This window comes from Siniperca chuatsi, linkage group LG14 (assembly GCF_020085105.1).
Source record: "Siniperca chuatsi isolate FFG_IHB_CAS linkage group LG14, ASM2008510v1, whole genome shotgun sequence".
NCBI lineage: Eukaryota > Metazoa > Chordata > Actinopteri > Centrarchiformes > Sinipercidae > Siniperca > Siniperca chuatsi.
In genome coordinates, this window is record NC_058055.1 from 2,025,822 (window position 1) to 2,052,373 (window position 26,552).

The following is a 26,552-nucleotide window of genomic DNA, read 5'->3' on the forward strand; positions in this document are numbered from 1 at the left end:
CGTATAATGGACGTATTCCTCTGTGTGACCCGGGTGGTTGAAACTCGGAGCTTTTATGAAGAGCACTTGAAGGAAGCAGGTGTGCGTCGGCGTTGCCATGGTTGCACTGCTGAGGAGAGGACTGACAAAGGAAAACAGGTGAGTATCTGAACGAGTTCACTTTACTCTCTGAATGTTTCATTAACACGACAAAGTAAAGTTACTGTAAATACAAGAAATGCAGTAGATATGTTTACGTGGTTTGAGCTAAACTTAATTTGTGTTTACCTCTACGCTAGTGTGGTTTGGCAAAATGCAAAGCTAGCTGACTTTTACTGTCGTCACTACTGGCCACTTTACAAACGGTACAAGATACAAAAGTTAGTTTTCTTTGGCCGTCGAGCTTCACTGGAAGAAACAATTCTCCCAGTGTTTTTTTATTTCACTTGGCTGTCAGGTCCCGAGTGCCCTACAAAACGACCAGTGCTTTAATTTCACCTGAATTCAGCCCAGTAGAAACGAATCAGTTTTACTCACCGTTATATTCCAACATGCAATACAGTTATAGGCCTATACTTTATTTCTACGAGTCTGTATGGGAGCGAAGAAAGATGCTGTGATGTGTATTCCTTGAAAACAATTAGCGTTAGTTTATCAAAGGGAGACACTATTAGAATTCTTTGGAACAGCAGACAGTTTGACTTGTTGAACGCAGGTGTAGCTTCAATAACATTAATGATGGCTGCCATCCATTTAACCTAGGCGTGTCAGTTCCAGGGCCCCGTATTGTGCATGCTGGCTCACACTGTGGCCTTGTGGAACACCTAAATGAAACGGAGCCATCACTGTTATTGGCTCCCTCCACCCCTGCTTTTTTGTAACTAGTCACAATGGTCTATTTTTGCTCATGCACTCACTGATTTATCCCAAAGTGGCCAAGCAAGCATTTGGATTATCCGAGCACCAGGCACTCTGTTGAAAGAAAATACCCTTTTCAGAGAGGACCTTTTGACATGTCACAGTCGGAAAAACCTAGGTCTGAATAATAAAATGAATGATGGCTGAATTCCATTTAGGTGTTTCAGTTTCAGGATCCTGGAATTGTGCAAGCTTGCTCACAAGTCATGGCTTTACTGGATGGAGCCATTGTTAATGTTATTAGTAACACCTGTGCTTTTCCTACTCTGACTACTACTACTAAGCATCAGTATAGAATAATTTGTAAAGCATATTCCAGGTGACATTTAGAAACCTGGACGTGTAAAGAAAGTGACTATACAACCAGTAGGCTACTTCATAGCTGGTAAAACAAGTTACCTGAACATTATACTGCGTATAAAAGATTAATCAAAAGACTGCCAGTATTATCATGCTTGAGACAATGCTGACACATATTTAGAGTAGGCACTTAGTGACTTACATAAATATGTGTCAAAGATTTAAAGGAGATTGGAATGGGAGGTTTTTGATGCTTCATGTGTAAGACCTGCACTATACCTGGACAGAAATGTGTAGTTCAAAGCCATGAAATAAATACATGAATGCTCAACATACTTTTACAGTCTGCTCTTCACCTTGTACAATAAAGCTATCTTTTTTTGTTTGTTGGTTGGTTTGTAAGTTTCCGCATAGATGATCAGATCTTCATGAAGCAGACTGTCCACCTACAACATAAACATGGATAAAAGACTCAAGCATGAAAGGATGTGTCAAGTGTTGAAGACCGAGCAAGAGAAGCATCTTTCTCCAAGACAAGCAGTTCTGGCCAGCCAGTGGGACTCTGTGGAGTCCGACACAGAGAGCTTGGCCCAGGAGAGAGCTTACCAACAGCAGCTACACATGTGTATTCGCCACCATGATCCAAACAAATACATACTGCCTCAAAGGGGGGATGCTGACAGCTTACAGCATGGAGACAGAGGTGAAGATGCAAATGTGGATGAAACTGAAGATCTTCAGGTTTATGATAGCTTAGAAGTAGCAGCACTGCCCCATGCCAAGAGGAACCCCACCTTGTTACAGACTGCATATTTGGATACACAAATAGACCTAGATGAAAGAGAAGGAACAAGGTAAGTTACACAATTTCCCAGTTGTCTGGAAAACTGTCTGGAACTCATTTGGTGTTGCAGTTAAATTATGGTATTCAAAGTAACATCAGGGCATATACACACCCAGCATCAGTTACTTGTGTTCTGCTGCACATGAAACGACACCTAACAATGGTATCAGGCTGTAATGAACTTACCCTGAGTACACTTGTATATCATTGCGGCGAAGTTAGAACTTCAAGCAGGTCAGCAAAACAAGGATTTAGGCTTGTGTTAAAAGGTAGGACTGGCGATATTCTGTATTTTCTTACTGTAAACAAACTCCATAAAAAGACCAGTCTGTCTCTTAATATTTCTGACTTCCTTACTCTCTGTCACTGCGCCAAGTTCCTACTGAAGACTGAAATCTATTAAAATGGGTCCCAAATGTGTACTTTTCCTAAAACAGCTGGGTACTGGAGTTCTTAGCCAACATTATTCAAAACAGGAGTAAATAGTGCATTTGTTGGGGGCATCTTTTGGTGCAATAGCAGGTAATTACGACAGCAGGACGGTGTGTGTTGGATTGAGTCCATGCTTGCTCATGGTGGGGTTTGTTGGGTCTCTGTAATTAATATTATAAAGAATACGGTCTAGACCTGCTCTATAGGAAAAGTGCAATGAGATAACTTCTGTTATGAATTGGCGCTATATGAATAAAATTGAATTGAATACAGTGTGTGTGTTCATGGTGATGAAGGAACATGTCACCCAGTGTAATGGTGTGGCTGTTTAATGTGTTTTTAATAGTTTTTGGACAACAGTGGAGCTCTGTGGCACAGAGGAAGAAGATCCATCAGGCTTTGGATACAAATACAATAATTGTTGGTTTTGGCCTTTAATTGAATTTGTTGACAATAAGAAAAACAAAGAATATCACCAGACTTATCCTCTACGGGACTCTAGAATACTATGACACATTCTGATATAGAGTTATGCAGTTTGGCCAGTAGATGGCAGTAATTGATTTTAGTGGCACAATTGCTAAGGTCTGACTGTTGAAACAGAACCTGCAGTCTTTATTTCTTGGTGAAAAAAGTATAAAAACTAACAATAATAATAAACATGCTTTGATTCAAACTCAGTTTCACATTGGGCGGTTATTGAGTGGGGTATAGACGTTGACGTGAAAAGAATCTGACTGATCACATTATTGGCTGTGTAGCCCTGTGTATCACAATAATTCTGTAAACGTGGCATTATATAAGCTGTTTACCACAATGAGATTTGTGCCCGACCTTGTTCAATTTGCCTATTGAACTGGACTGTCACATTCTGTCTGTGACAAATTAATTAAAATTAAGCAGATAATAGTGCTGCTTAGATGTAATACAACAAGGAGAATGGCAGCAGCAATCAAACCTTTTACTTTTAAACAGCACATGGATGATAAAAGATAAATAGCCTTCATTCATCACTTAACAATGAAATGGTGTCAGTTATTTAATGAGATGCAGGCATCAATGGTACATTGTAGTGAGAATGGCCTAATTCAGGTGCTTTCAGAATAACAGCTTTCATTTGAGGGAAATTAGATTTTTGTTTTGTTTGGGTGGATCACAATAAGTGGTCACTCGTGGTCCATTAACAAGGATCATTGTTGCTGTAAAGGAGATCTCTCTTTCTCTCTTTTGATTGAGCAGAGGTAGGCATCTATGGTGAGGACAACACCACATCTGTTTTTGCACTCTTGTCGACTCGTACCGTTGTTTTCCTCTTCTCTTTCCTTCAGACAGCGCCTGATAGTCATTTCCCTCCAAAATAGAAAAGGGGCATACTCCATTTTCCTGTCATTATCCCGTGCAGATTGATGTCCACCAAGTGTGGGTCCACTTCCAAAGTACATTGTTTCAGAGGAAATGACCATGACATACTCTTACAAAAGACTCCATTTCATAGATCCAAGGCAGTAGACACAGTTCCATTGCCATCATCATGTTCTCATAGTCCTGTCTACTGCCTCCTCAAAGTGGGTAAGCCTTTTCACATATTGCCATTGCATAGTTTACAAACCCAGTGGGCATTCCTCATTCAAGCAAAAGATTCCTATTTAAGCAACTCCATTCATCCCTCTTCACTATATTTTACACCTATCTCACTCGCAATATTGCAAAAGGATATTTGAGTATAGTCCTTATGACCAGTTTTTTCATTTTCTCATTCAGTGTTTGTCACAATATTTCACTGGCTTTTGTATTTAGGTGTCTGTATCTTGGGCAAGAAATAATAGGCTCTGGTGTTTTGCCAGTGTTAGAGGCATCACGCCCAGCTGCATGTTGTCTATAATGCATTCTCCAACTTGTTTGAGTCTGAGTCATTAGAGAGACATCCCTTACCCTTTTGGCCTCATCGAAGTGAAGGGCCCTACACCTAGGCAACCCTCCCCCCCGACACACAACATCACGGCAGGAGAATTAGGCTCCCCTCGTCCTCCCAGTAAGCACAACAAAGAGGCTCTCTGCTATTTATTTTAATGAGATCTTTTCATCACCATCAGAAAGAGCATTTTAGCCTGCAATTTTCAAGCCATTTCATAAGCTGAAAATTGCCGTTTGCGAACCATTCCCCTGCTAGTAGCTCTCAAATACACTCTCATTAGTGAGCCTGGAGGTGAAAATACGAAAATTATCTGTAAATACAGGCTCATAATCCCCCTCATCTGTTTCAATTTCAGAAGTCTCTGATAAGGCCTAGCTCTCTTTGTTTGAGGACATCATCATTCTAATAATGGTGTAATGCCTCTTGTTCCTTTGACCTCTCACTACAGGCCTATGTGGCATTCTGGTGTGTGTAAAACGTCCTTTGGATATGGAAATGTCATTAATAAAGCTGCTTACCAACAGTTAAATCAATTACTAATAATATGATTAAGACTATACTTTACATATATTGAACATATCTTTATTGCTATTGTCTTTCTTTAACCTCGCAGCCAGCTGCTCTCTGATGATGCCTATTCTGACCTGCGCTATGACCCCAACTGGAGGACCAACCTGAAGGGAGCTGGCTGCTTCAATGAGAGTCCACAGATTTCCATCGAGGAATATAACCAAGTCCCTAAAGAGAAATCTAGTCAGTCATGTGGTGACAGACAGGGACTGGTAATAAAAGGAGGATACATCGTCAACACAAGCCCAGCTGTTGTGGTGACTTATATGGCTGGCAATGAGTCTGACCAGCCCTACCGCCTACACCCACAAGATGGTCAGACCAGCTCAGTAACACCTCCCCACTGTCACAAGCATGCTTTACGACTTAGATCACCAGGGGCTGACCTACCAAGGCCATCCAGCACTTCCATTAAAAATGAAAATGACAACACTTTACAGGGAGGATTCAGAGAGAAGTGTGAAAATAGCTGTTATAATGCTGGTGAAAATATTAGCAGATCTCCTGAGCTGACAGAGGGTTTACATGCTGTGTACATCCAAGACTTTAAGACCTACTACCAGCAAGACCGGAGACGCACACAAGGAGGACCCACTCAGACACAGCAAATGAGTGCGTCCACGTTGATGAATCCTAAGGTTTTATCGAAAAAAAAGCTAGAAAGAGTCACAGAGAACATAGTGGAACGTAACAAAACAACCCTGGGGCGCAACAGATCCAAATTTGGCTCCTATGTGATGGTTCATGCACTTAAGCAGGAGATGCCTCATAATGTGAATAAGGTGTGTATAGAATGTAGAGTTTTCTCAACCAATAGCATCTGCTTATGGTTAAAATCACAGAATGAGAATTTGATCTTGGAAATGTGACAACAAACTCTGAGACGTATCTGTAACGGTCGCTGTTAGGCAGGCCCTGTCTTGAAACAGGTTGCAGTTACAGGCACAGACACCAGGAGCTGCACTAGCATTGATAATGAATCTTGGGCCGCCAAGCTGTTGTTACACTTACATGACTTAAGATAAGGTTTGACTGGGGACACTTTAAACTGTGACAGCTTACACTTAAGTTTTTGTGATCCGTTTGGTAACGTCCCGTGGCCTTACAGAGGGATAATAATAATAATAATATATATATATATATATATATATATATATATATATATATATATATATATATATATATATATATATATATATATATATATATATATATATATATATATATATATATATATATATATATATATATATATATATATATATATATATATATATAATATATATATATATATATATGTATATATATATATATATATATATATATATATATATATGTATATGTATATATGATAATAATATTATAATTAATAATATATGTAATTAATAGTATAAAGAGTACAGTCTAGACCCGCTCTATAGGAAAAGTGCAATGAGATAACTTCTATTATGAATTGGCGCTATATAAATCAAATTGAATTGAATTACAGGTCATTGTTAGGTGATGGGCAGATTAACTAATTAACTATTCAATCTAATGGCCTCTATGAAGTTTTTCTTTTACCATTTAGGTTGTTTGTTTTGGGAATGAACAAAACGGACTCTAGTTGGAGTTGTGACTGAGATGCATTAAGCCCTAACAGCTATTGGGAAGTTTGTGATGTTGTGTATTTTATGCGGGTGGCACAGCTTTTGTAGTATTAGCTTCTGATAGTGATAGTGCTGTGGTATGGTTTGCAAAGACTTAATCCATTGAACCCTGGCTACATCCACTAACCGTATTAAGATTTTTAAACACAGAGGTCAGTTCTGGGGCAACACATGCTGTTGTTTCTTTATATTTTCTAGAGATCTGTATTTACTGTGCACTCTGTTAATGGGCAGTTGCTTGAATGCAGCTTTTCTCATGAGCAGAATATAGGCCAACGTTGTTTGCTTCTTTGTTTTTTCTCTCTTGTTTTTTTCCCTTCTGCATCAGCCAAGCTTATGCTCATTTAGCAATCTTATTGGTATCTATATACCTTTTATTGTCATCTCAGACAACAACTAAAAGACTATCCTATGATGTTTGCTCCGACCCAGCCTGGAAAATTAATTTGGCAGAGGAGCATAGATGTTTTCATCTGCCTTCTCCTCCACTATATGAAAAGAGCCATGTCTGGCTATGCAGTGCTTATTATGAGTTGATGTGTACAACACGAACATCAGACGCATGGTTACCAATAGGCTCTTAGACATCCCTGCACCTGGCACAGTGGCATAATTGGTCGGGATGGCCCGCATTCTCCATTTGTTGGGCCACAAGACTGTTTGCTGGCTATAATACCCCCAACCTTGTTCACCCATCTGAGCCCCAGCCCTCTACAATGTCTCATATCATCACCATTTACATAGCCAAGAGCCGTTAGCTTTGTGCAATGGTAAACAGAGCCAGAGCCTTTCCCTCTCCTGAACCCTTGTGTTTTGTCATTTTCCCTCTGAATTCGCTTATTAGTTTTCCATTGCCCTGTCTCCCCAAAGACGTGTTTTACTTGATGGGGGACGTAGGGCATAAAAGAAGGGGGCACCAATTTGCATGTAGTCTATTTCCTGTTTCATCATAGAATTAATCCATGAATTGGGTGTGTTACAAAAACAGTATAGTGCATCAACAAAGCTGATCAGAAATAGGCTTAAAGCAAAGTAATTTTTAAGCCATATTTTAGACAGCCTCACCAAAATAAAATACAATCTATAGAAAAACTGCAGTTCATTGCAGCATTGTGATTAACATGCTTACAGGGACAATCTACCCCAAAAGAGAATTAACGTCTGAGATTTGTATGAACTTGGACAGTTTATTCTTGATTTGTTGACATGTGAACATGAGCAGGTTTCTCAAAAACAAAATCTCCAAGACTCTCTACAAGCCTTGGTCTTCTTGGACCTCTCTTTGACCTGCATCATTGAATAATTATTGAGTAAAAGCCTGAATTAAGTGACTCAGTGGCAGGTGCTCAAGGTAAATTGTGTTTAACTGTTAAAGGCATACTGAAAGCAAATGCACAAACATAATAAGTCTACAGAGTCATAGTTTATTGTTAGTTAAGACAGCATCTTCTGGTGATGTCTCTTGGTCAGATTGGAGTTTTGTCCTCTTCTCTCTTGTTTTGGAATAGGGCTGTTTATTTTCACACACACTAAATGAAATATTGAGGATAAAAGAACTAGCATATGAGAATTTTGTTATCTACCCTTAGTATTAGATTTTTGGAAAATGTAATATTAAAGGTCCGACAGAGACCAAAAACTAAAAACAACTTTTCATAATTAGGATAACAATAAGCTTGTTTTGCATGCCCCCACCCTTCCTTGTCCTTAGCTCCTTACAAAAGATAGTCACACTCCGTGTGTAAATCGCAAGTCTAGACAAGCCAGTTGTTACCAGGCCCTTTTAAAATACCCCATTTGGTCTTTTGAAGAAAGTGGCCATCTGAAGGCAACTTGTGATAATTGGACGTGTTATTAAATGTACACAATTTCCTAATACAGCAAAGGTTTAGCCCAGCCAAGTGGCAGAGTGGCGGTAGCAATGATTGGCTTCATCGGGGCTTGGGCCTCCTTTGATAAAGACAGAAGTAGCAGATCAATCTTCTGCTATTGCACTCACCCCTTAGAGTCCCTTCTCCTCTTGCAGGCCCTCACTTCAAAGCCAGGGGAACATAATGTACAATCTTTTAATAGCTTTAGACCAAAGCTCTGGGGAGCTCTCTGCCACTGTATACCCTGCCTCAGTCTAAACACCTAATCAAGATTACCTGGGCTGGCCACAATAGCAGCTAAATGCAATTCAAGATCCGCAGCCCCTTTGAAGTCTTCATTGCCAAAAGCAGATGTTTCTCGGGTATAGGAGGTAATACAGCTAGCAGCAATTGGCAGACTTTGTTGTGACATCGTCTTGCAGAGAAGCAATTACTGGCCCCCCAATTTAGCAGAAAAGATATTACACAGCTTACCATGCTCAAAATGCAATACAGGCTTGATCATTTGCTCCAACTGATTGGGATGTTTGTAATGGGTGACAAAAGGCGATGGCAGGGGGAATGGGTGAAGGTGAGAGGCCCAAAGTGTTTGTGTGTGTGTGTGTATGTGGGTGTGTGTGGAGTGAGTATGTACACTGCTGGACATACAGTAGTCAGTGACACCTGCTCCTGATCTTCAAACTGCTCTGTCCTTATTGATCATCCGTAACAGCACCCAGATGCCTAAAGGTCTCTGTAATTTCAAAAAGATTCCCCTATTTGGTTCAGTTAATTACCAAAAGCATAAAAAAGTAGCTGGAAAGCTAGAGACATAGGACCATACAGCCAGATACAGCTTACATAATGAAACAGCATAAGGCGGTTTGTCCAACAGTGCCTTGAATTTTTCTCAGCATAATAGTAGCATCTCAGCCTATTAGATGCAATCACAAACACACTTATTGATGGATACGTTACAACTGGATCCACTCATTCCTAGTGACCTTCACCTATTCAAGCTCACAGAATTAATGGCATTCAGTGAAAAAGTCTTCAGCCTGTCAATACCATTGATCCACTCAGATGGTCCTCTGCCACTGAGGGGAGTCCTGAAGTTAACTAAATGATTTTCATTACAGCATTAACGGAACATATTTCCATGCCACAAACGGTACATTAAGTACAACTGAAACAGCAAAATGGATGTAATACGATGTGGTCGAAGAAGACAGGAATTGATAGTAATGGATGCCTTGCTTTCTATTTGTGTTCTGTCTAAAGGTGCATGAAACTCTTAAGGAGACGGCCAGCACAGAAAGTCAAGAGGACAGTTCAGACCCCAAGCTGAAGTGGCTCCAGAAAACACAACAGTTGAGGGTAGGACCCCCCCTATTTTTTCACTTGATTGACATGTCAGCCCAAACAATAATGTGAAAATCTAGTAAAATGTAGTTTGTCCTTCAGTATTGTTTGTATAGAAGCTCAGTCGCCTGAGTTCCAGGGAGGGCCACCCAGCTGCTGCACAGCAGGGACACTATCACTCTGGCTTTTAGTTTCATTTAGGGAATATGGACACAATCACTGATGGCGTTGTTGCACTGGAGCTTGCCAGAGACGGTTTAAAGAAATAAAAAGAGGAGTCGAAGTGAAAAAGGAGAGGATTTGAGAAGCATTATTATTTTGAGCACTTGAGCAGCCTACTTAACGCTGCCAAGCAGAGGAGTATGAATATTTTCCCACTGGAATGGGCAAAGCTGGTATTCGCTAAATCAGCAGCATTAGATGCATGAGACACACGCTCATAGACCTCCTGCTAAATAATTTGGTGAGATCATGCAAAGAAGAGCGCCAGCCCTCTTTACACTTGGGAAAGGATTGTGCCTCTTATTTAGAGCTCATGTTTGTCTGTTGTTGTTTTTGTGGTGTAAATGGGTAGATTTAGAGTTGATGCTGTGTGCTCCACACCACATTCAGAAATAGGCCAAGCTATACTTTGTAAGTTAGTGTATCTAACAGAAAAGTAGAGGAGTTAAACATATTTAATGTTCACAGCAACAGTCTTTGAATATGACAATGGCAAAATTAGACCCACATTTAGAGTTTGTTTGGTGTCATTAAAGCACAATATTCCACTTGGGTATGATAGTGACTATAGCTGTTATCACGTGACTGGTTTCTGTTTGGGTATATGCTTGGATTTTACCATATGTTTGGGTTGTGTGAATTAACACCCCTGCGCACTGAGTAAATCTTTTAAATCAATCCTGCCTTTTATTGCTCTGGCATTCTACATCAATGAAAACATTTTATCCTCAAACTGTTAATCCTACTCTAACCTCAGGTCACCCAGATCAGCAAAGGGAAGAAAGCCCAGCGGAAAGCCCCGTGGGTCAGAGCTGAGCAGGGAGACTGCCAGTCAGCTGCTGAAACTTCATCACAGCCTCTGCCCCCCACCATCCACCTCAACATCAACCTCAACACTCCATCCCATCTCCTTCCATTACTCCAGCAGAAGGACCAGGATGCCATCATCAACTTAGCATCTCTCCATGGTTGTCCTCATTGGAGCCCCGCATCTGAAGCTGAACTTGCACTGTCCCCTGGATATCAACAAACAAATCCAGGAAAGTCCTCCCAGATGTCTCTGAAAGGGGTAAATGCTCAACGTCACCACCAAAACCTGGAGAGTAGCCCTGAACAATGGCAAAGGTGAACCATTTATACAGTTTTTTTTTTTTACTAACCAAAGATGAGAATTACATTTTAAGGATCTCATTGGTAAAATTGTATAATTGTGGCATCAAATAATAGCAGTCAGATAGAAAAAATAGAGCAAATAAGGTTAAAAAACAACAAAATACTGGATACAATAGTGCAATCACAACACAACAGTGAAATAATGGCAAATGACAGCAACCTTGTGGTCTGTGTAAAATGACAGAACTAGCATTGAGACAAAGAAAATGTGTTGAAAAATGTGTGTCTGATACACCATATGAAAATGAATAAAAAGATAGGCAAATGCAACATATGAAATAATAATATGATATGAAACATACTTTTTTGTCTAGTAATCTATTATCATAGAACCAATATAAAATCATTGTTTATCCACCAATTATTTTGTGTTTCAGGACGACTGCATTAAAGTGGCCATTATCCTGTGAAGGGGAGGACCAGAAGTGGAGTCCAAATGAGGTTCACACTAAGCAATTTCCACAAAACCTCCCCAGGACACCCACCACCACTTCGTCACTGGGCTCGGGCTCCTACACAGTTCTGCCCCCTATAAGAAAGCCAATGACAGGACAAGAGCCTGAGCTGAGCCCTGGTCAGAGTGTGAACACAGCCTACCCCATCCGTAAGAGCAGCTCTGATGGATACCTGGTTCAGATGGAGAAGCAGAAGCAGCTGAGGCTGAGAGGCACTTACAAGGTTGGTGTGTCTGCGGACTTCATTTGTGTCCCGAAAGGAGGGACACTGAATGTTCACACACTATATGTTATATGTGTGTTTCATCAGTGATTTATTGTATGTCTGTATTTCTGCCATCTAATCTGGGATGTCACACAGATAAAAAAAAACTCCATCATCAAACTCCATTTGAAATGCATTCATTTTAAAACTGTTTAGACAGGGCTCAAGGGCCAAAAAACTCACTCAACACATACTGAATAATCTTGCTTAAGTTAGAAAAATAAGAACTCATTATGCAGTTTCACCTACAAAACGTGAATTCTTCAATTGAGTGGCATTCCCCTTTAATCCCCATGTACACGATAGGTTACACAAATAAATGCCCCTTTGAAGTCCCAAATAATCCCCTCAGATGTCTCCATGCAGGGACTGCTTAATCCAGCAGGAGTGTTCTGGTGACTAAGGGCACAAAACATCAGGTTAATTGTCTAGCTCCACTAAAATACACTTAATTGCTATAAGATGATGACTATAAGAAACCACAGAGCTGCAGGCTCTGAAAAGCCATTTGAAGATGTGTTAGAGGATAAGGTGATTAGAAGGGAGAGAGTCTGTGAGCAGCGGGGCCACTAAAGATGCCCATTTGCATTTAATGATTTGGCTGTCGTTTCCCCCCTCTCCTTTGGTTAGTCAGGCTGAGCTGTGCAGGTGGGTCCTAAGAAGAAAGCGGCTCAGCCACCTTGCCTTTTCCAAGGTAGTTGCATAGACAGTAATCCATATTAGGATTTTATGCCTTGGAAGTACTTCCTTAAGTCAAACTTATTTCTGGTTAGCAGTATATAAATCAATGCACAAGGTATATTTAAATACAGGTAACTGTTGCAAAAATACTTCATGCTGTGTTAGTTAAGTCTCAGTGGCGAAACAAACCTCAGCAAGTGACTACAAACAAATAATAATAATAATACTACAATACAATTATGTGATCTCTGTGTGCTGAGACTCCTTGTCTCCCCTGATAGTAACAACCTCATGGCTGGCCATGCTCTCAGCAAATGATACACTAAAAACTCAAAATGCAGACAACAGTATTAGGATGCCAATTGCGTGTAAACATGGACATTCGGGCATAGACACAGACAGATTATATGTATTATGTATCATATTTACTGTCACATTACTGTGAAAAAACAAAGCAAACAAACAAAACATGTATTGGTAACAGTGCAAAGTACTGTATACTTTTCATACCAGCTAACAACTTACAATTGAGATAGGTGGGCCCAACAATGGCTAGAAAGTATGATTAAGTGCTTAGAGTTGTATTCACACCGGACCCTTCACATAGTCCCCCTGTGGTGCCCACCTCTCCCCACCCCTTGACCTCTCATCTCTCCCACCATGTTAGCCATCATGTCTGACGAGATTACAGGCTCAATTTGTAAAGCAGTCTGGCTGCAGTGGCTGGGCATGAAAGCAGATGAGCGTGACTTAGGGGTTGGAGAGAGAGGGGAGAGGGCTTGGAAAGAAAGGTACCCTGTTGTGTCCATGGCCGATGGCTAAGCAAACTGAAATCCTCCGAAAAGCAGCCAGTACAATCTGGAATGATTAGCTCCCTTTTGTCTGGGGCAGCTTGTGGATTGCGTGCACACATGGTCACACACACATCATCATCGTCACCAGCACCTGCAAAGGAACGGGTATACAGTACATCTTTGTCTTTGCCCGTATTACTTGTATCACTTCAACTTCAGCTCATCATCAGCGTCCCTTAGAAAAGTACTTCACTATCATGTCAGAGCCTAATAAGGAAACAGTTTTTTGTAGGAAACGCTATTTATGTGCACTTGGTCACTCCAACGTTCATAAGAGGCTGAGGTCCGTCTGTCATCCCTGATGAACCTGGTCATTATCTTTGACTAACAGTACTTTTCCTACATTTTTCTTTTCTTTTCTTTGCACTATAACGTTAGATTTACCAGTGTTTTTTGTTTGTTTCTGCAAGCTAGTGAGACGGCCCAACTAGAATGAAGGAGTGTTACAACATGTTTGGTGAAGACAGTATCACTCACATTGAGGCTCTGTCTCGCCATGTCATCTGCCAGGCTTTTGTCTATCATTTGGTGTATCATTAGTGATTTTTTTTGTCAATGCACCATTTGAGCCCAATGAGAGACATCAAAATCCATCTACATTTGCAGTCGGGATTTTATTGTTTGTGCCATGGTGCCATTTTGACAGCCATCAAAACAAATGGAGTTCAGTTCGACAACAGTCTGCTTCAAATTAAGTAATCAAAAGTGTCATGTCTTGACGTTTGATAGCACAGACAGGGTGCAGCCATTGTTGTCAGCTTGCAAAACTTCAATCTCTCTCTCTCTCTCTCTCTCTCTCAGGCATACACTCTTAAAGACTACAAGCAGCTGAAGTCTGATATAAATCTGCGAGGCCTAGGTCCTGACTACGCAGCCATTGAACAGACAGTAAGTACTGACCTGCAATGTCAGTGTCACCAGTATGTGTTAGGTGCACAGACAGATTAAGGTGTTGCTGGATAATGCACGAGCAGGCATGTCATTTTCTTCTTGATATGATCAACATGGCTGTGAACTGATTTTGTGGGCTATTGTTAAATACAATTTGGTTATACTGCTCTTTGTTTTCGGAGGGTGGTACTATATCCTGTATTTTGGTTTGCAGCCACTGATAGCTCAGACTTGGTTGTGTTTTACCTGAAATTTCATCCTTGTTAAGGTGGAAAACCTCCAGAGCAGTTTTTACCCCATACTGGGATCCTAAATATCCAGTAAAAACTCTTACTTACCAATTTCCTTAGAGACAAAGTGGACCATAGGACCAGAGGAGCTGATAAGAAGTATGGAATGTGATCAGAAAATAATATTGGATCCATTCAAATTGCAACAACTTTATCACACGATTTATCATAAAAAGGCCAATATAGAGTCAATATGTCGGTTAGCTGAAAATCATATCATAAGCAAGATGAAAAAAATAGACTTGAACATTGAAAAGAGTCAATTCTAAAACTAAGCCAGACAGACCCCCACACAAACAGGTGCACACACAAATTCACACACAGCCAGTTCTGCTTTTGGCCAGAGAAAGGTGTTTCTGCACTTGGCAGCCCATCAAAGTCTTCTTATTCCCATCACGTGTAGAAAGGGGTAGGGCAATTTTACCACCAGATACGTTTCTCTGGATAAACAGGAAATAAGCTCAAAACAGAAAGCTAAAATAAACTAGTATTGATTGAGAAAGAGAGAGCAATAGAACAAAGTGGCGTCACTCTTTGTTCCCACTAGACAGAGAGAAGCTAACAAGCAAGGAGACACACATCTGCCCCTGTAGCTTCCATGCAGGCTGTCTGGTATATTTTTTACATGCATTTATCCATCTTATGAGAGCTTTTCACCAATATGAGGCAGGAATCCATCTGGAGACTACAGTATAGGGTCCACATTTATTATCTTTCTATCTTTGAGAGCTTCTCTGGCCTCAATTTTTCTAAGCCAAGAAATAGTAGATGATACAGAAGAAGACGATACATAAGCTGTCCTACATACAAGGATGTTATATTCATTTGCTGTTAGGCAATATCAGCTATAAGGAGTGACTCAGAAAAAATGTGATTAGAATTTGTTTGGACAAATATGATTAGCTGTCTCTCAGTCAGTCTCCTGTGCCGAAATCCTGATGTCCACTGGTGTCATTGTGTATCCACTGACCCTCTTCCAATTGTCTGAGTTCATCATTTAAAGGCTCCCATGCTGTTCCACAGATAAATCTACATTTACAAACCAAATGAGAGTACCCCTAAGACATTAAGTGCTCTTTGTGCTTTGATATATCTTTTGTTAATCCCCAGTTGTAAAAAGTGAGCATGTTTGGCCAATTTACACTAGATTGAGCCCTGTGCATCTCCAGGGCCAAGCCTATTAGGGAATGATAGTGTAAATATTGATAGGCCCACTGAATGGATCGCTGTGCTTGGTTTTTTTGGGCTGCGTGGAGAAGCTCTGTCAAGGGGATACACAAAGAGAAGGGCCTTAAGGGAGAAATGGCTCAGTTAATTAAACCCTCTTTTATAATCTGCTTCTGTTTCTCTCTCTCTCCCTCTCTTCTCTCTCTCTCACTCTTTCACCATCATCATGCTGAGAAAATGAAACGACAGAGGGTGTATTCAAATGTGATCCGAGAGCAGAACAAAAAGATAAGTAGGATTCCCTTTCTACTGACCAAGGACCCGGAAGGCAAGGACAAGAAAGTTCCCAGGATGAAGGTGTGTGTGTGTGTGTGTATGTTTCTTTTTGAGTGTGTGTATATGTGTGAACTCTCGCACATGTCTCTTTGAGAATAAACATGTGTGCTAGTGGTTGTTTGAGAGAGACAAGTCGTGACTAAACAAAATGACAAAGAGAGTGTATGAGTTTAGCGAGAATGTCAGCCTGGGGCCTGTCTACCAAAGCCTTAACTAGGGCAGGGTTAGTGAGTGATCTAACTGGTCTCACACAGCTGCAAAACATGATCATTTATCACAGTGAAATACTGAATAATCAACAACTTAACAGTTGTGCTCTTACTGTATGTGCATTTAATAACACATTATTATTGTGAATATTATGAATATGATCAACACAAAACATCATGACAAATGTAAGTAAGTTATTATACTTCTGAGACAGGAAGGAGTATTGCATAGAAAGATAAATGGCTGGTTTAAGAAACCTAAAAGTCTGAAAACCTAAAGTCTTATCATTGTTTGTCAATAGGACACAGGGTGCATACTTTTTATTTCTATAATCATTGGCTTATTGAGTCGATAGAAACAGTTTTTATTCATAATTTTATTCATTAACAATAACTAGGTCATCTTGGTTAACTGGTCATGTGACAAGCATTTATCATATGTGTGATGTGTTGGGATCTGGTAGGGCAGGCTTGGTTATTAGCAAATGTCAAAGATATTTATTGATATCAATAAAATTATTAATAGGAGTTGAGAATAACAAAGCACCACCCTGGAATCAGGGACCAATAACTGAATTGGATGCAGTCTCAAAAAGAGGTGTTAAAAAACTGACTTAAAAATGTCAGTATTTAATAACTCTTTTACATTTATAAGGTGAACAAGGATCGAATCCAAGCATGGACCGTCAAAACCAGCTGTTATCACAAGACATGCGAAAACAATCACAGGCAACCGCTCTTTGAAAGTACAATAGAATTTATTTAACTTTAGCGACTGATCAACAATCAGTAATCCTTCAATCAATAAACATCCATTGTCCAACTACAACAACAAGCATAAAGGCAGCAAGCAAGCATGTGGCATGTGTGTGTGCGTGTGTATGTATGGGTGGGTGAGTGTGAGAGAATGAGATGGCGGACGTGGTCAGGTGAGAAATCAAGGTGAGAAATCAAGATGGTGGGCATGTCCGCAAAAGTTAACAGAGAAATGAGAAGCAAACTGGGGGCCGAAATTCACGCAGCGTGGAGCAAAGCTGAGCTACTACCACGCTATCTAAGCATTTAAAGTGTTTGTGACTGCGCGTAGGGTGTGTGTGTGTAGGTGTGTGTGTATGTGGGTTAGTAAAAGGAGAGAGAGAGAAGACATAGTGGTTTTGAACTGCCTGTGGAAGATTGAACATGTAAGAATCTGTCCATTCTTGATTAAAAGCTCCGTTTCCGCTGTCTGCTGTTCTCTTTTTAGAGGACGTCTCGTCTCTACTCTCCCTGTGTGTGTACCTCACTTACTGACTCGACTCGCAGGCCGCTAAAGCAGTGCTGTAATGGCTGGAAAAGCGGCGCCGGTTAAAATAGAAACACTCCGTCAAGATTTTATAATTCTCAGCAATTGATCGAAATTCTCTACAGCAGACGGGTGAAAGAGAAAGTGCGGCAGCAGCATGACAGAGGCCGGGTCAGAAATTAACAGAGCGTGGACCAAAAGTGCCCTCAAATGCTCAAAACCTAATTGTTTTGCTGTTCTCACTTGTTATTTTTTCAAATAAAACAAATCTTTGTGCTGCAGGAACCCGGCAGGACAAAACTAACACAAGCAAAGGCCCAATGGCATGGGACAGCCATGACCACAGACTGTACGTTAACGCGTTAAACACACAGAAACAAGCAGCTGATTGCACAGCTTTCTCAGGATCCAAACGTGTTTGGTGAACACAAAACAGTCTGTTGCTCATCCAGCGAGTTGGAGACCGCCGCCTAGGCTAGTTAAACGTTTGATTAGAAGCGGCTGGATACCTCCTCTAGCATCTTGCGTTGCAGTGGAAAGGTGGTGTCGGCTGTGGCTTAGAAGTAGAGCGGTTCGATCCCTGGCTCCCTCCTGCATGTCGAAGTGTCCTTGGGCAAGATACTGAACCCCAAATGGCTGAACCCGATACCCGAAGACTGTGCCATCAGTGTGTGTGTGTGTGTGTGTGAATGAGAATTAGTTTCTTTCTGATGAACAGTTGACACCTTGCATGGCAGCCTCTGCCATCAGCGTGTGAATGGGTGAATATTGGCACAGTGCTCTTCATTAAGCTTCTTGTCACTTTGCTGTGAATGTAGTGTTTTAGTTTATGTCAGGATCTTTCCAGACAGGCTTATTACACATTTTGATTCAATCTTCTGAACTTGACTTGCTTCGGCGCAGGTTAGCCAGGCAGCATAGGTTACCATGGTTAGCTCACTAGCCCACTAATCTCACTTTGTGAGACAGGACCAAGGTTTCATGTGAATTGTAGTTTTGAAATGTTTCATGCAATCAAATCCATTTACAGTTACGCTGTCAGTGATGCAGAATTATACCTAACTGTATACTGTATTATATTTAAATGTATCAATAAAGTTATACAACCATGGCATACCTTGTACTGTACATTAGAGAAACACAACCATGGCATGTTTGAAAGGTCACGGTGGACAGATGTTTCCACTTCTGGAGGACCAGTGCCATTTTTGATTGCAGCTTGTATACAGATATTAATAAGTACATTTATGTTTTTGGATCTCTCTCTCTCTCTCTCTCTCTCTCCCCTCTCTGTCTCTCTTTCTCTCTTCCTCCCTCCCTCCCTCCCTCTCTTTCTCTTCCTCCGTCTCTCCTCTCCCTCTCTCTCTCCCTCCCTCTCTCTCTTCCTCCCTCTCCCTCTCTCTTCCTCCCTCTCTCTCTCTCCCTCCCTCTCCCTCTCTCTCCCTCCCTCCCTCTCTCTCTTCCTCCTTCTCCCTCTCTCTCTCTTTCTTACAATTGTAGGCCTTGGAATATGCCAGGACCATAGCCAAACCCCCTGTACAGTCTCAACCAAGACAGAGACAGAAACACCAGTCCGAAGGCTTCACTGAGCATGCTCCTTACTTGGAGGGCTTGGACGTGTCCCAGCTGGCCACACTGGAAGTCCTTAGAAAACGACATGAAGAAGAAAAGCAGGCTGTGGCTGTCTTCAGAAAAGTACATGCTGTCCGAGGCAAGGTGCAGTTCACGTAAACGGCCGTGGAACCCATGCTCTCATAGATATTTGTACTCCAAGATCTAGGACACGACATGCTATCTCATTACATTTGCTAGGCCTAGTGTCACATTGTCAACAAATCATTGCTACGTACACTTTCACACATTTTTCTAAATAATTAGGAAAAGATAGATTAAGATCATCTCTGAAGAGATTGGCAGCTTCAGTGTCTGTGTTACTTTTGACATTGTGTGTCACCAGGTCAGATTTGACAAGAAATTCATTGCTTTTTTGATAGAGGGTGCTGTTCTCTCAGCACAGACCGATCTAAAGGTTTCAAAGTTTCTGGGTATGGTAGATGGTGAAAACAGTGATGATGAAATCACCAACAACATGTTTGTCCTCTGTATTAATACCAACAAGACGAAAACAAAAAAGAAATGTACATGTATTTTGCAACAGGAAGTTTACATGGTTTTCGCAGAGGAACACAAGCAGTAACTCAGAGCTGAGATAGGGACTAATCACCTTGACCTGGTCTAATTTGTTTAAGGTAACTGTATCAAGGGATTCCAAATAATATGATATGTATTTATGTATGAACTATACAAATGCCACAAAATAACTAGTTGTTCACATTGTTCCCTTATCTTGATTTTACCTTCAATGTTTTTTTGTAACAGTTTATGTCATGATGACATTGTGTCATGTCTTGTAGAGGTTGTGAGCACTTTTGCCAAGCAAAGAAAGCAGTTTGATTGCCTCCCTCTCTGTGTGCTTTCAGTGCCTAAGCATGATTATAGCATTTTAACCATAGATGCCAGAGAAATGTCACCAATAGGCTTACAAGGGTCATTTTGAAATTTGGGTTTGGGATTTGTGCGTGCTTAAATCTTGGCTGGAGCCACAAAATCCAGAGTTTGGTCACGGGGAAGCCTGAGTGGAACTGAGTTTGAAAACTTCCACCAAAACACATTAGAAAAAGTGAAATTAGCTACTGAGACCCTAACTTCTTGAGGTGTACTTTAAAAAAGAAATTAGCAGTTTTCGAATGACTTTTATCTATCGACCGTTAAAGGAACTGCTGCTTAAGGCACTTTGGCATCGGCTTCACCACTCAGCTGTAGCTGCTGGTTCCTGCTTTAATCTGTATTACAGTTCTCCTTTGCATTGTTGCGATGTTTGTATCATTACTTGTCTACAGTGTAGGAATCAGAATCAGAAATACTTTATTGATCCCCGAGGGGAAACTCTTTCGTTACAGCAGCTCACTGTCATGTCAGTGCACACAGGGATAGAAGTACTAAGCAAATCAAATATAATACACTATAATACAGGAAAGATAAATTAAGTACCAAGTGGGTATAAGTATAAAATTAAAATAAGTGTGAAGTACAAAGTGGGTTAACCGGTAAGACGATGAGACGGAGCTACGGCAGCAGGCAGCACGTTGGTGCATGCGCCACTATATGGGATTGGATTATACAGGAATGGATCATAGATAAGAGTTTGATTGTAGTAGCAGTGTGGTAACACCAGTGGTAGTGGCATGCATGATCAGGCAGTGTTGTGCTTTTACCCCTTGAGTAATCATGTTTAATTACATGCTCTCATTGACTGTGATGACGACAGTGTTGGTTAGACCTATTGCATTTGAAATGGCTATGCTACAGTAAGCTAAGCAGGTGTTGGCTTGGATAGCACTTGGATGGGAGACCTCCTGGGAAAGCAAAATGCTGCTGTAAGTAGTGTTGGTGGGCCAGTAGGGGGCAGGTTTCCCTCTGGTCCTAATATAATCCCAATGCCTCAGTGCAATGCTGTAGGAGCTACCGTCCTTCAGAGGAGATGGTAAACCGAGGTCCTGACTCACTGTGGCCATTAAAGATCCCATGGCACTTATTGTAAAGAGTAGGGGGTTCCCCGGTGTCCTGGCAAAAATTCCCAACCTGGCTCTCTCCATCTGGCCTCCTAATCATCCCCCCGGTGTTAACTGGCTCTATGTTTCCCTCCCTCTCCACCTCAAGCTGATGTGTGGTGAGCGTTCTGGCGCAAAATGGCTGCCATGCATCACCCAGGTGGGTGCTACACATCGGTGGTGGTTGAGGTGAGTTTCCCCCCTTCACTGTCAGCGCTTTGAGTGTTCAAGATAAAGCACTATATAAATGTAATCCATTATTTTTTATAATTATTATTATTAAGTCAGTCTTTCCTATTGTAATAATATATTTACACACACACACGCACACAGTAACCTTTATCTTATGCTGAACAGTAAAGATAGAAACTTTGTATGAAATGCAGGTTTGGTATGGAGTTAGATCAGTCTCAGTATTAATGACTGCACACAGAAGGCTTCACAAATGAATTAAATGACTCTGTCCACATAAATATTCCTCAGTGCACACAAAAATATGTATCGCATGTAAATGCAAAACAAATCCACAAATAAAAAATAGGTTCACAAAGATTTCTTGTTTTAAATAAATGTAATAGAAATCCACAAATATATGTAAATAAATGGTAAATGGACTGTACTTTCTAGTCTTTCTGACTACTCAAAGCGCTTCACATACTCAAATAAAAGTATTGGATGTTGCTACATTTCTGTACAGACCGTTGAACCTGCATTACAAGCTGCTTGTCGCTTGTGAACGTCACTGCGTTTGTGTGTGGGTTCTTTGAGACTGATTCACGAATGCAGGGAATTATCGGTAGCCAATCAGATGGCTCCTTCCACTTCAGCCAATCACGTAAGCGTAGATAATAATTTTTTTCAATTTTGAAGCAACTTTATTTACAACACAAAGACGATAAGTACAGTGACAAACTCAATGCTGTACAAATCAAGTTTGAGGGTGTCATTTAATGTGATCACGTAGCGTTACATCCATAGACATATACACGATACAAAATATTAAATTTAATAAAATAACTTCTCAGCTGTGAAATGTTATTCCCTGTTTCTCAGTTTTGGAACATCCAAAGCAGCACAAAAGTCTGACATTTTCTACTATTTGAACGGGTCACAGGGCACAGATGCATCTGGCGAATGTGGCATCTACTTTATATCTATGGCGTTACATCTACCCGCTGGTCAACCTCCACACGGCGTCTGGTAGCTGCTCTCCACAAGTAAGTGACTCGACTCCTGTCGTGCATGATTAAATATGTTTGTGTTATGAATGCTTGCTATGTTAGTTAGCTAGCTAGCTAATGGATGATCCTAGGTTGTCTGTCAGCATTATGTAGCTAACTTGTTAGCTAATGCTAGTGTGAAAAGCCACAAGACTAACTTAGCAAGCATTCTTAACTCAAAAACATTTCATCATGCACGACAGGAGTTATCACTTACCTGTGGAGAGCTGCTACCAGACTCCATCTGTGCATTCCAATACCTATACGACCAAACCTTTTAGTATGCCAGAAAATGATTTAGTATGTCCCATACATAGTATGTCAAATGCAGTACGCCAAAAATACCAGGATGTCCTACTGCATATGGGCGCATTTTGCAGTATGCAAGCCAGCATGCTTTTCTGGCTATTCTGACCCACAATCCTCTGAGCAATCCACCTCACACATTTTGCCAATAAATGGGGGGGCGACTGCAGAAGGTGAAGAGCGCAGACAGATGACAGCTCATTGACAGACGACAGCACGATGACAAATAAAGGGATCCAATGCAATGCAAAAGCCTCATTTGAATTCCTGTAAAATCCTATTCTGCCTGTTAGCTGTTTGATATTTCATAACTCTTCTCAATCCTGACAACACTGTTAGGGTGGTGCTAGAGCAGCTCCACTTCATTTCATACATGGTTTATTTACAGTTTGAGATACAAAGACACTACATATCAGGAGTGAAATGTTTTGATTGAGAAGTAGTATGTCCCAGTTGTATGCATACTGAATGCAACTGTCGGTACTTTGTAAGGGCAGCTGCAGTACGGACTAAAAGTAAAAAGAAAAAGTTTGCGATTTGGAACGCAGGCATGTTGAGGTTGACCTGAGGTTAGACAAGCAGCTTGTAATGCAGGTTCAACAGTCTATGTTATATGTGTACAACACAGTGTATATGAATGTAGCAACATCCAAATATGTTTTTGTTGAACATTGCAAATACTTTTAAATACATATATTTGTGGATTTCTATTACATTTATTTAAAACAAAAAATATTTGTGAACCTATTTTTTATTTGTGGATTTGTTTTGCATTTACATGCGATACATATTTTTGTGTGCACTGAGGAATATTTATGTGGACAGAGTCTTTTATATATAATTCCTGAAATACATTTGTGAATCCTTCTGTGTGCTTTCATTAATATTAAGAATGATCTAACTCCATAGTTTGATGAGTTTGAGGTGATTCCCATATTGTTATTTTAGCCACATTATCAATTTGTCTCCTCCTTCCACATGGTTACACTGTTTAACCTAAAATAATCCACACACCCCGTTGTGGGTTTGATTTGTTTCCTTCCTCCATTTCTCTGGTGAACCGTGTAGAAAACCCTGCTCAAATGACAGAAGACACTTTGAAGCTCACCTGATTTGGTCCCAGTCCTACATTTTGTAGCCATTTTCTAAGTAGTAACTCCTCCCCAACACAAAACACTCTCAAGCAGCTCATTTTACTAATTGAACCCTCAGATCATTATCAAAGCACTATTTACCTCTGTGCAATATTTTAATTAGATTATAGTCTCTATTTAACCCATCATGGGCTCTTTGAAGCTCTGTGTTTTTAGTGTTAAGTCCTCAGATGCACGGTTGGAAATGACAGAGCCCTTTTTAATTTAATGAGAAACGCTGCCTATCCAGACTGAGTCTCTTTGCATCTTTTTTAGGTCCCACCTACTCGTTTTTTGCCATTGAAATCTAGTTAATTGAAGGAGTCTTTCAGCGCTATACATGAAGGGGGCCAAATTAGCATCCCTTTCTGCCCATTGGGAAGCTACGGCAGACGTGGATGCTTTGATGTGAGAAGCACGCTTTCAGTAGGCGGCAGGCTTCCTGAAAATGAGCTGATGGCTCTGCTATTAGGCCCAAATGCAGATGCGTCCATGTGTTGCAAAACGCTTAATCTTTTAATTGATCACCTTCTGCATGGCCTATTCTCCACATTTTTCCCCTGCTGCCTGTTAATCAGAATCACATTTTGATGATGACATGAATTGCTTTTCAAAAGGCAAGAAAGGATGGCAGATCCAGTGCGAAGGACAAGAGAGGATTGCATGTTATTGTGCAAATGCCCGTGAGAGATGCAGCTTGTGGTAAAACAACTGAATACGTAATAAGAGCTGTTTTAAGATTCTGAAATGTGTGTGTGTGTGTTTGGCTCTTATGTGTTTCAGAAAGTGTTATCTGATTAATAATTAGACAGTAAATACTTTACTGTCCACCCTCCATTGTTATCACAGTAATAAATGAACAATAAATAGTTCACTGCAACATTCTCATAAAGACAGCTCTTTTATTAATCTGCTTCTGCAGGCAGACTCCAGCTTGGCAAAGTGGATTTTACATTATGCTGGACACCTGTTTCTTTGAATGAGGTATCCTACAGCGTGGAGGTAAATGACTTTATCGGTGAATTAATGAAATGACACTGAAATAGTGCCAAAAATATTTGAATGTTTTTTTGCCTCCACCATATTGATTAGGACTCAGGCAATACTGCCCTGATGCCTTAAATTCCAGCTCCAAATGACAAAATTACCAAATTACACAACAGGACAAGCCCTGAGAAATAAAGGGCTAAATTCTTTAGAACGTTCACTGACAATAAAATGCCCAAATGTGCTAAAAATGATGTTGAATCTTTTGTTGTTGTTTTTCTGTTGTTATTTTGTTCTATTCTTTCCATGGAGAATGCTCAGAAAGTTGTGTTTTAACAGTATGTGTAATAAATATGTGCTCATTTCTGCAAAACTGAATTTGGACTACTGCTGAATTAACAAAAAAAAAACAAAACAAAAAAACAATATTTCCATGGCCATATTCAGCACCAAACACTGGATATATTAAATATTTGTGTTGGCACAGAGAACACATTAAATGCTTATATGCCTAGATGACTGCACTAAATCGTCAGCATATTTTATTTCTTGGCATATTCAATTCTCATACTGAAAATAATGTTTTTTAGGTTAAATAGATACATTCATATTGATTTATTAATAACAGTGGTGTTGACTGCAGTGACTCAAACTAAATGACAAAGAAACACTTTCATGAAAAATATGAGGCTACTGGATCTCAGTCATTCCTTCCAGCGGCAACACTTGCCTGTAGGACCAAACGTTTTACATACTAGCAGAAACACATTACTGCCATAAGCAGAGGCGTCCAACATAGCTGTGCCACTTTTATTCATCTTATTGTGAAAAATGAAACATTTCTTTTGATGGTCAGAAATGTACTGTAGATATTTCCGTCTGACTCGCTGTTGTCATGATTGATTTTCTTCAGAAGATCTTCCAGCACTGTTAAAGACAGGTGCATTACTGGCTGCAGGGCCCTGCTTTAGCAATGCACTGATGCAAACATACACAGATCTTAGAACCAAGCTTTTGTTCTCTCTTCTTGCTCTGTATAAAATTCATTCATTCGATGTGAAACAAATCAACAAAACACCCTGCTGTTTTGGACTGAATTTAATTATCAACTAAGCATTTAACTAGAAATACCTTATAAACGGACTTCAGCGTGGAAATGTAATATTATATGTAATATTGGAAATATTGTAAAGCTTTCGGTCTGGACCTGCTCTATAGAAAAAAGTGCAATGACGCTATATAAATAAATACATAAGTAAATAAATAAATGATCAACTTCAGGAGGCTTATGTTTAGTGAGGAATACATAAAAATCTTGTTATCCACGTGCAGCCTGGTGCGAGCGTTAGAGCCGCTGCTGCCTGTTTGTGATTGCTGTGTGCCATCCTGCTGTCAGTCTTCTGCGCTTCTGCACAGCGTGCTGCGGGCCACCGGGCAGGAAACCCAGGACAAAACAAGCAGCCTCCATTCAGAAGTGAACTCCACGCTGTGGAGACTGGCTCCCGATGAAAGTGGCCCCAGCAGCCGAGGAAAGAGCCGTTTGAACTCACTTGAACGTCTAAACGCGATAACAGGATTAAATCCACGTGCGCAGCTGAAATAATAACACTACATTAGTTGTAGTCTATATTTATGTGTTTATTTTTCAGAC

The 26,552-nt window shown here is 40.4% G+C and overlaps 1 protein-coding gene across 1 annotated transcript; it reads left to right on the forward strand.

Moving 5' to 3' along the window:
* Positions 1–25,279, forward strand: jhy (junctional cadherin complex regulator). Its single transcript, XM_044222974.1, has 10 exons — positions 1–138; positions 1,601–2,051; positions 5,002–5,740; positions 9,739–9,834; positions 10,799–11,166; positions 11,592–11,892; positions 14,271–14,357; positions 16,046–16,174; positions 19,145–19,360; positions 21,365–25,279. The coding sequence occupies exons 2-10, from the start codon at positions 1,657–1,659 to the stop codon at positions 21,446–21,448; spliced, it is 2,415 nt and encodes an 804-aa protein (XP_044078909.1). The 5' UTR covers positions 1–138; positions 1,601–1,656; the 3' UTR covers positions 21,449–25,279.
* Positions 25,280–26,552: the final 1,273 nt, after the last annotated feature.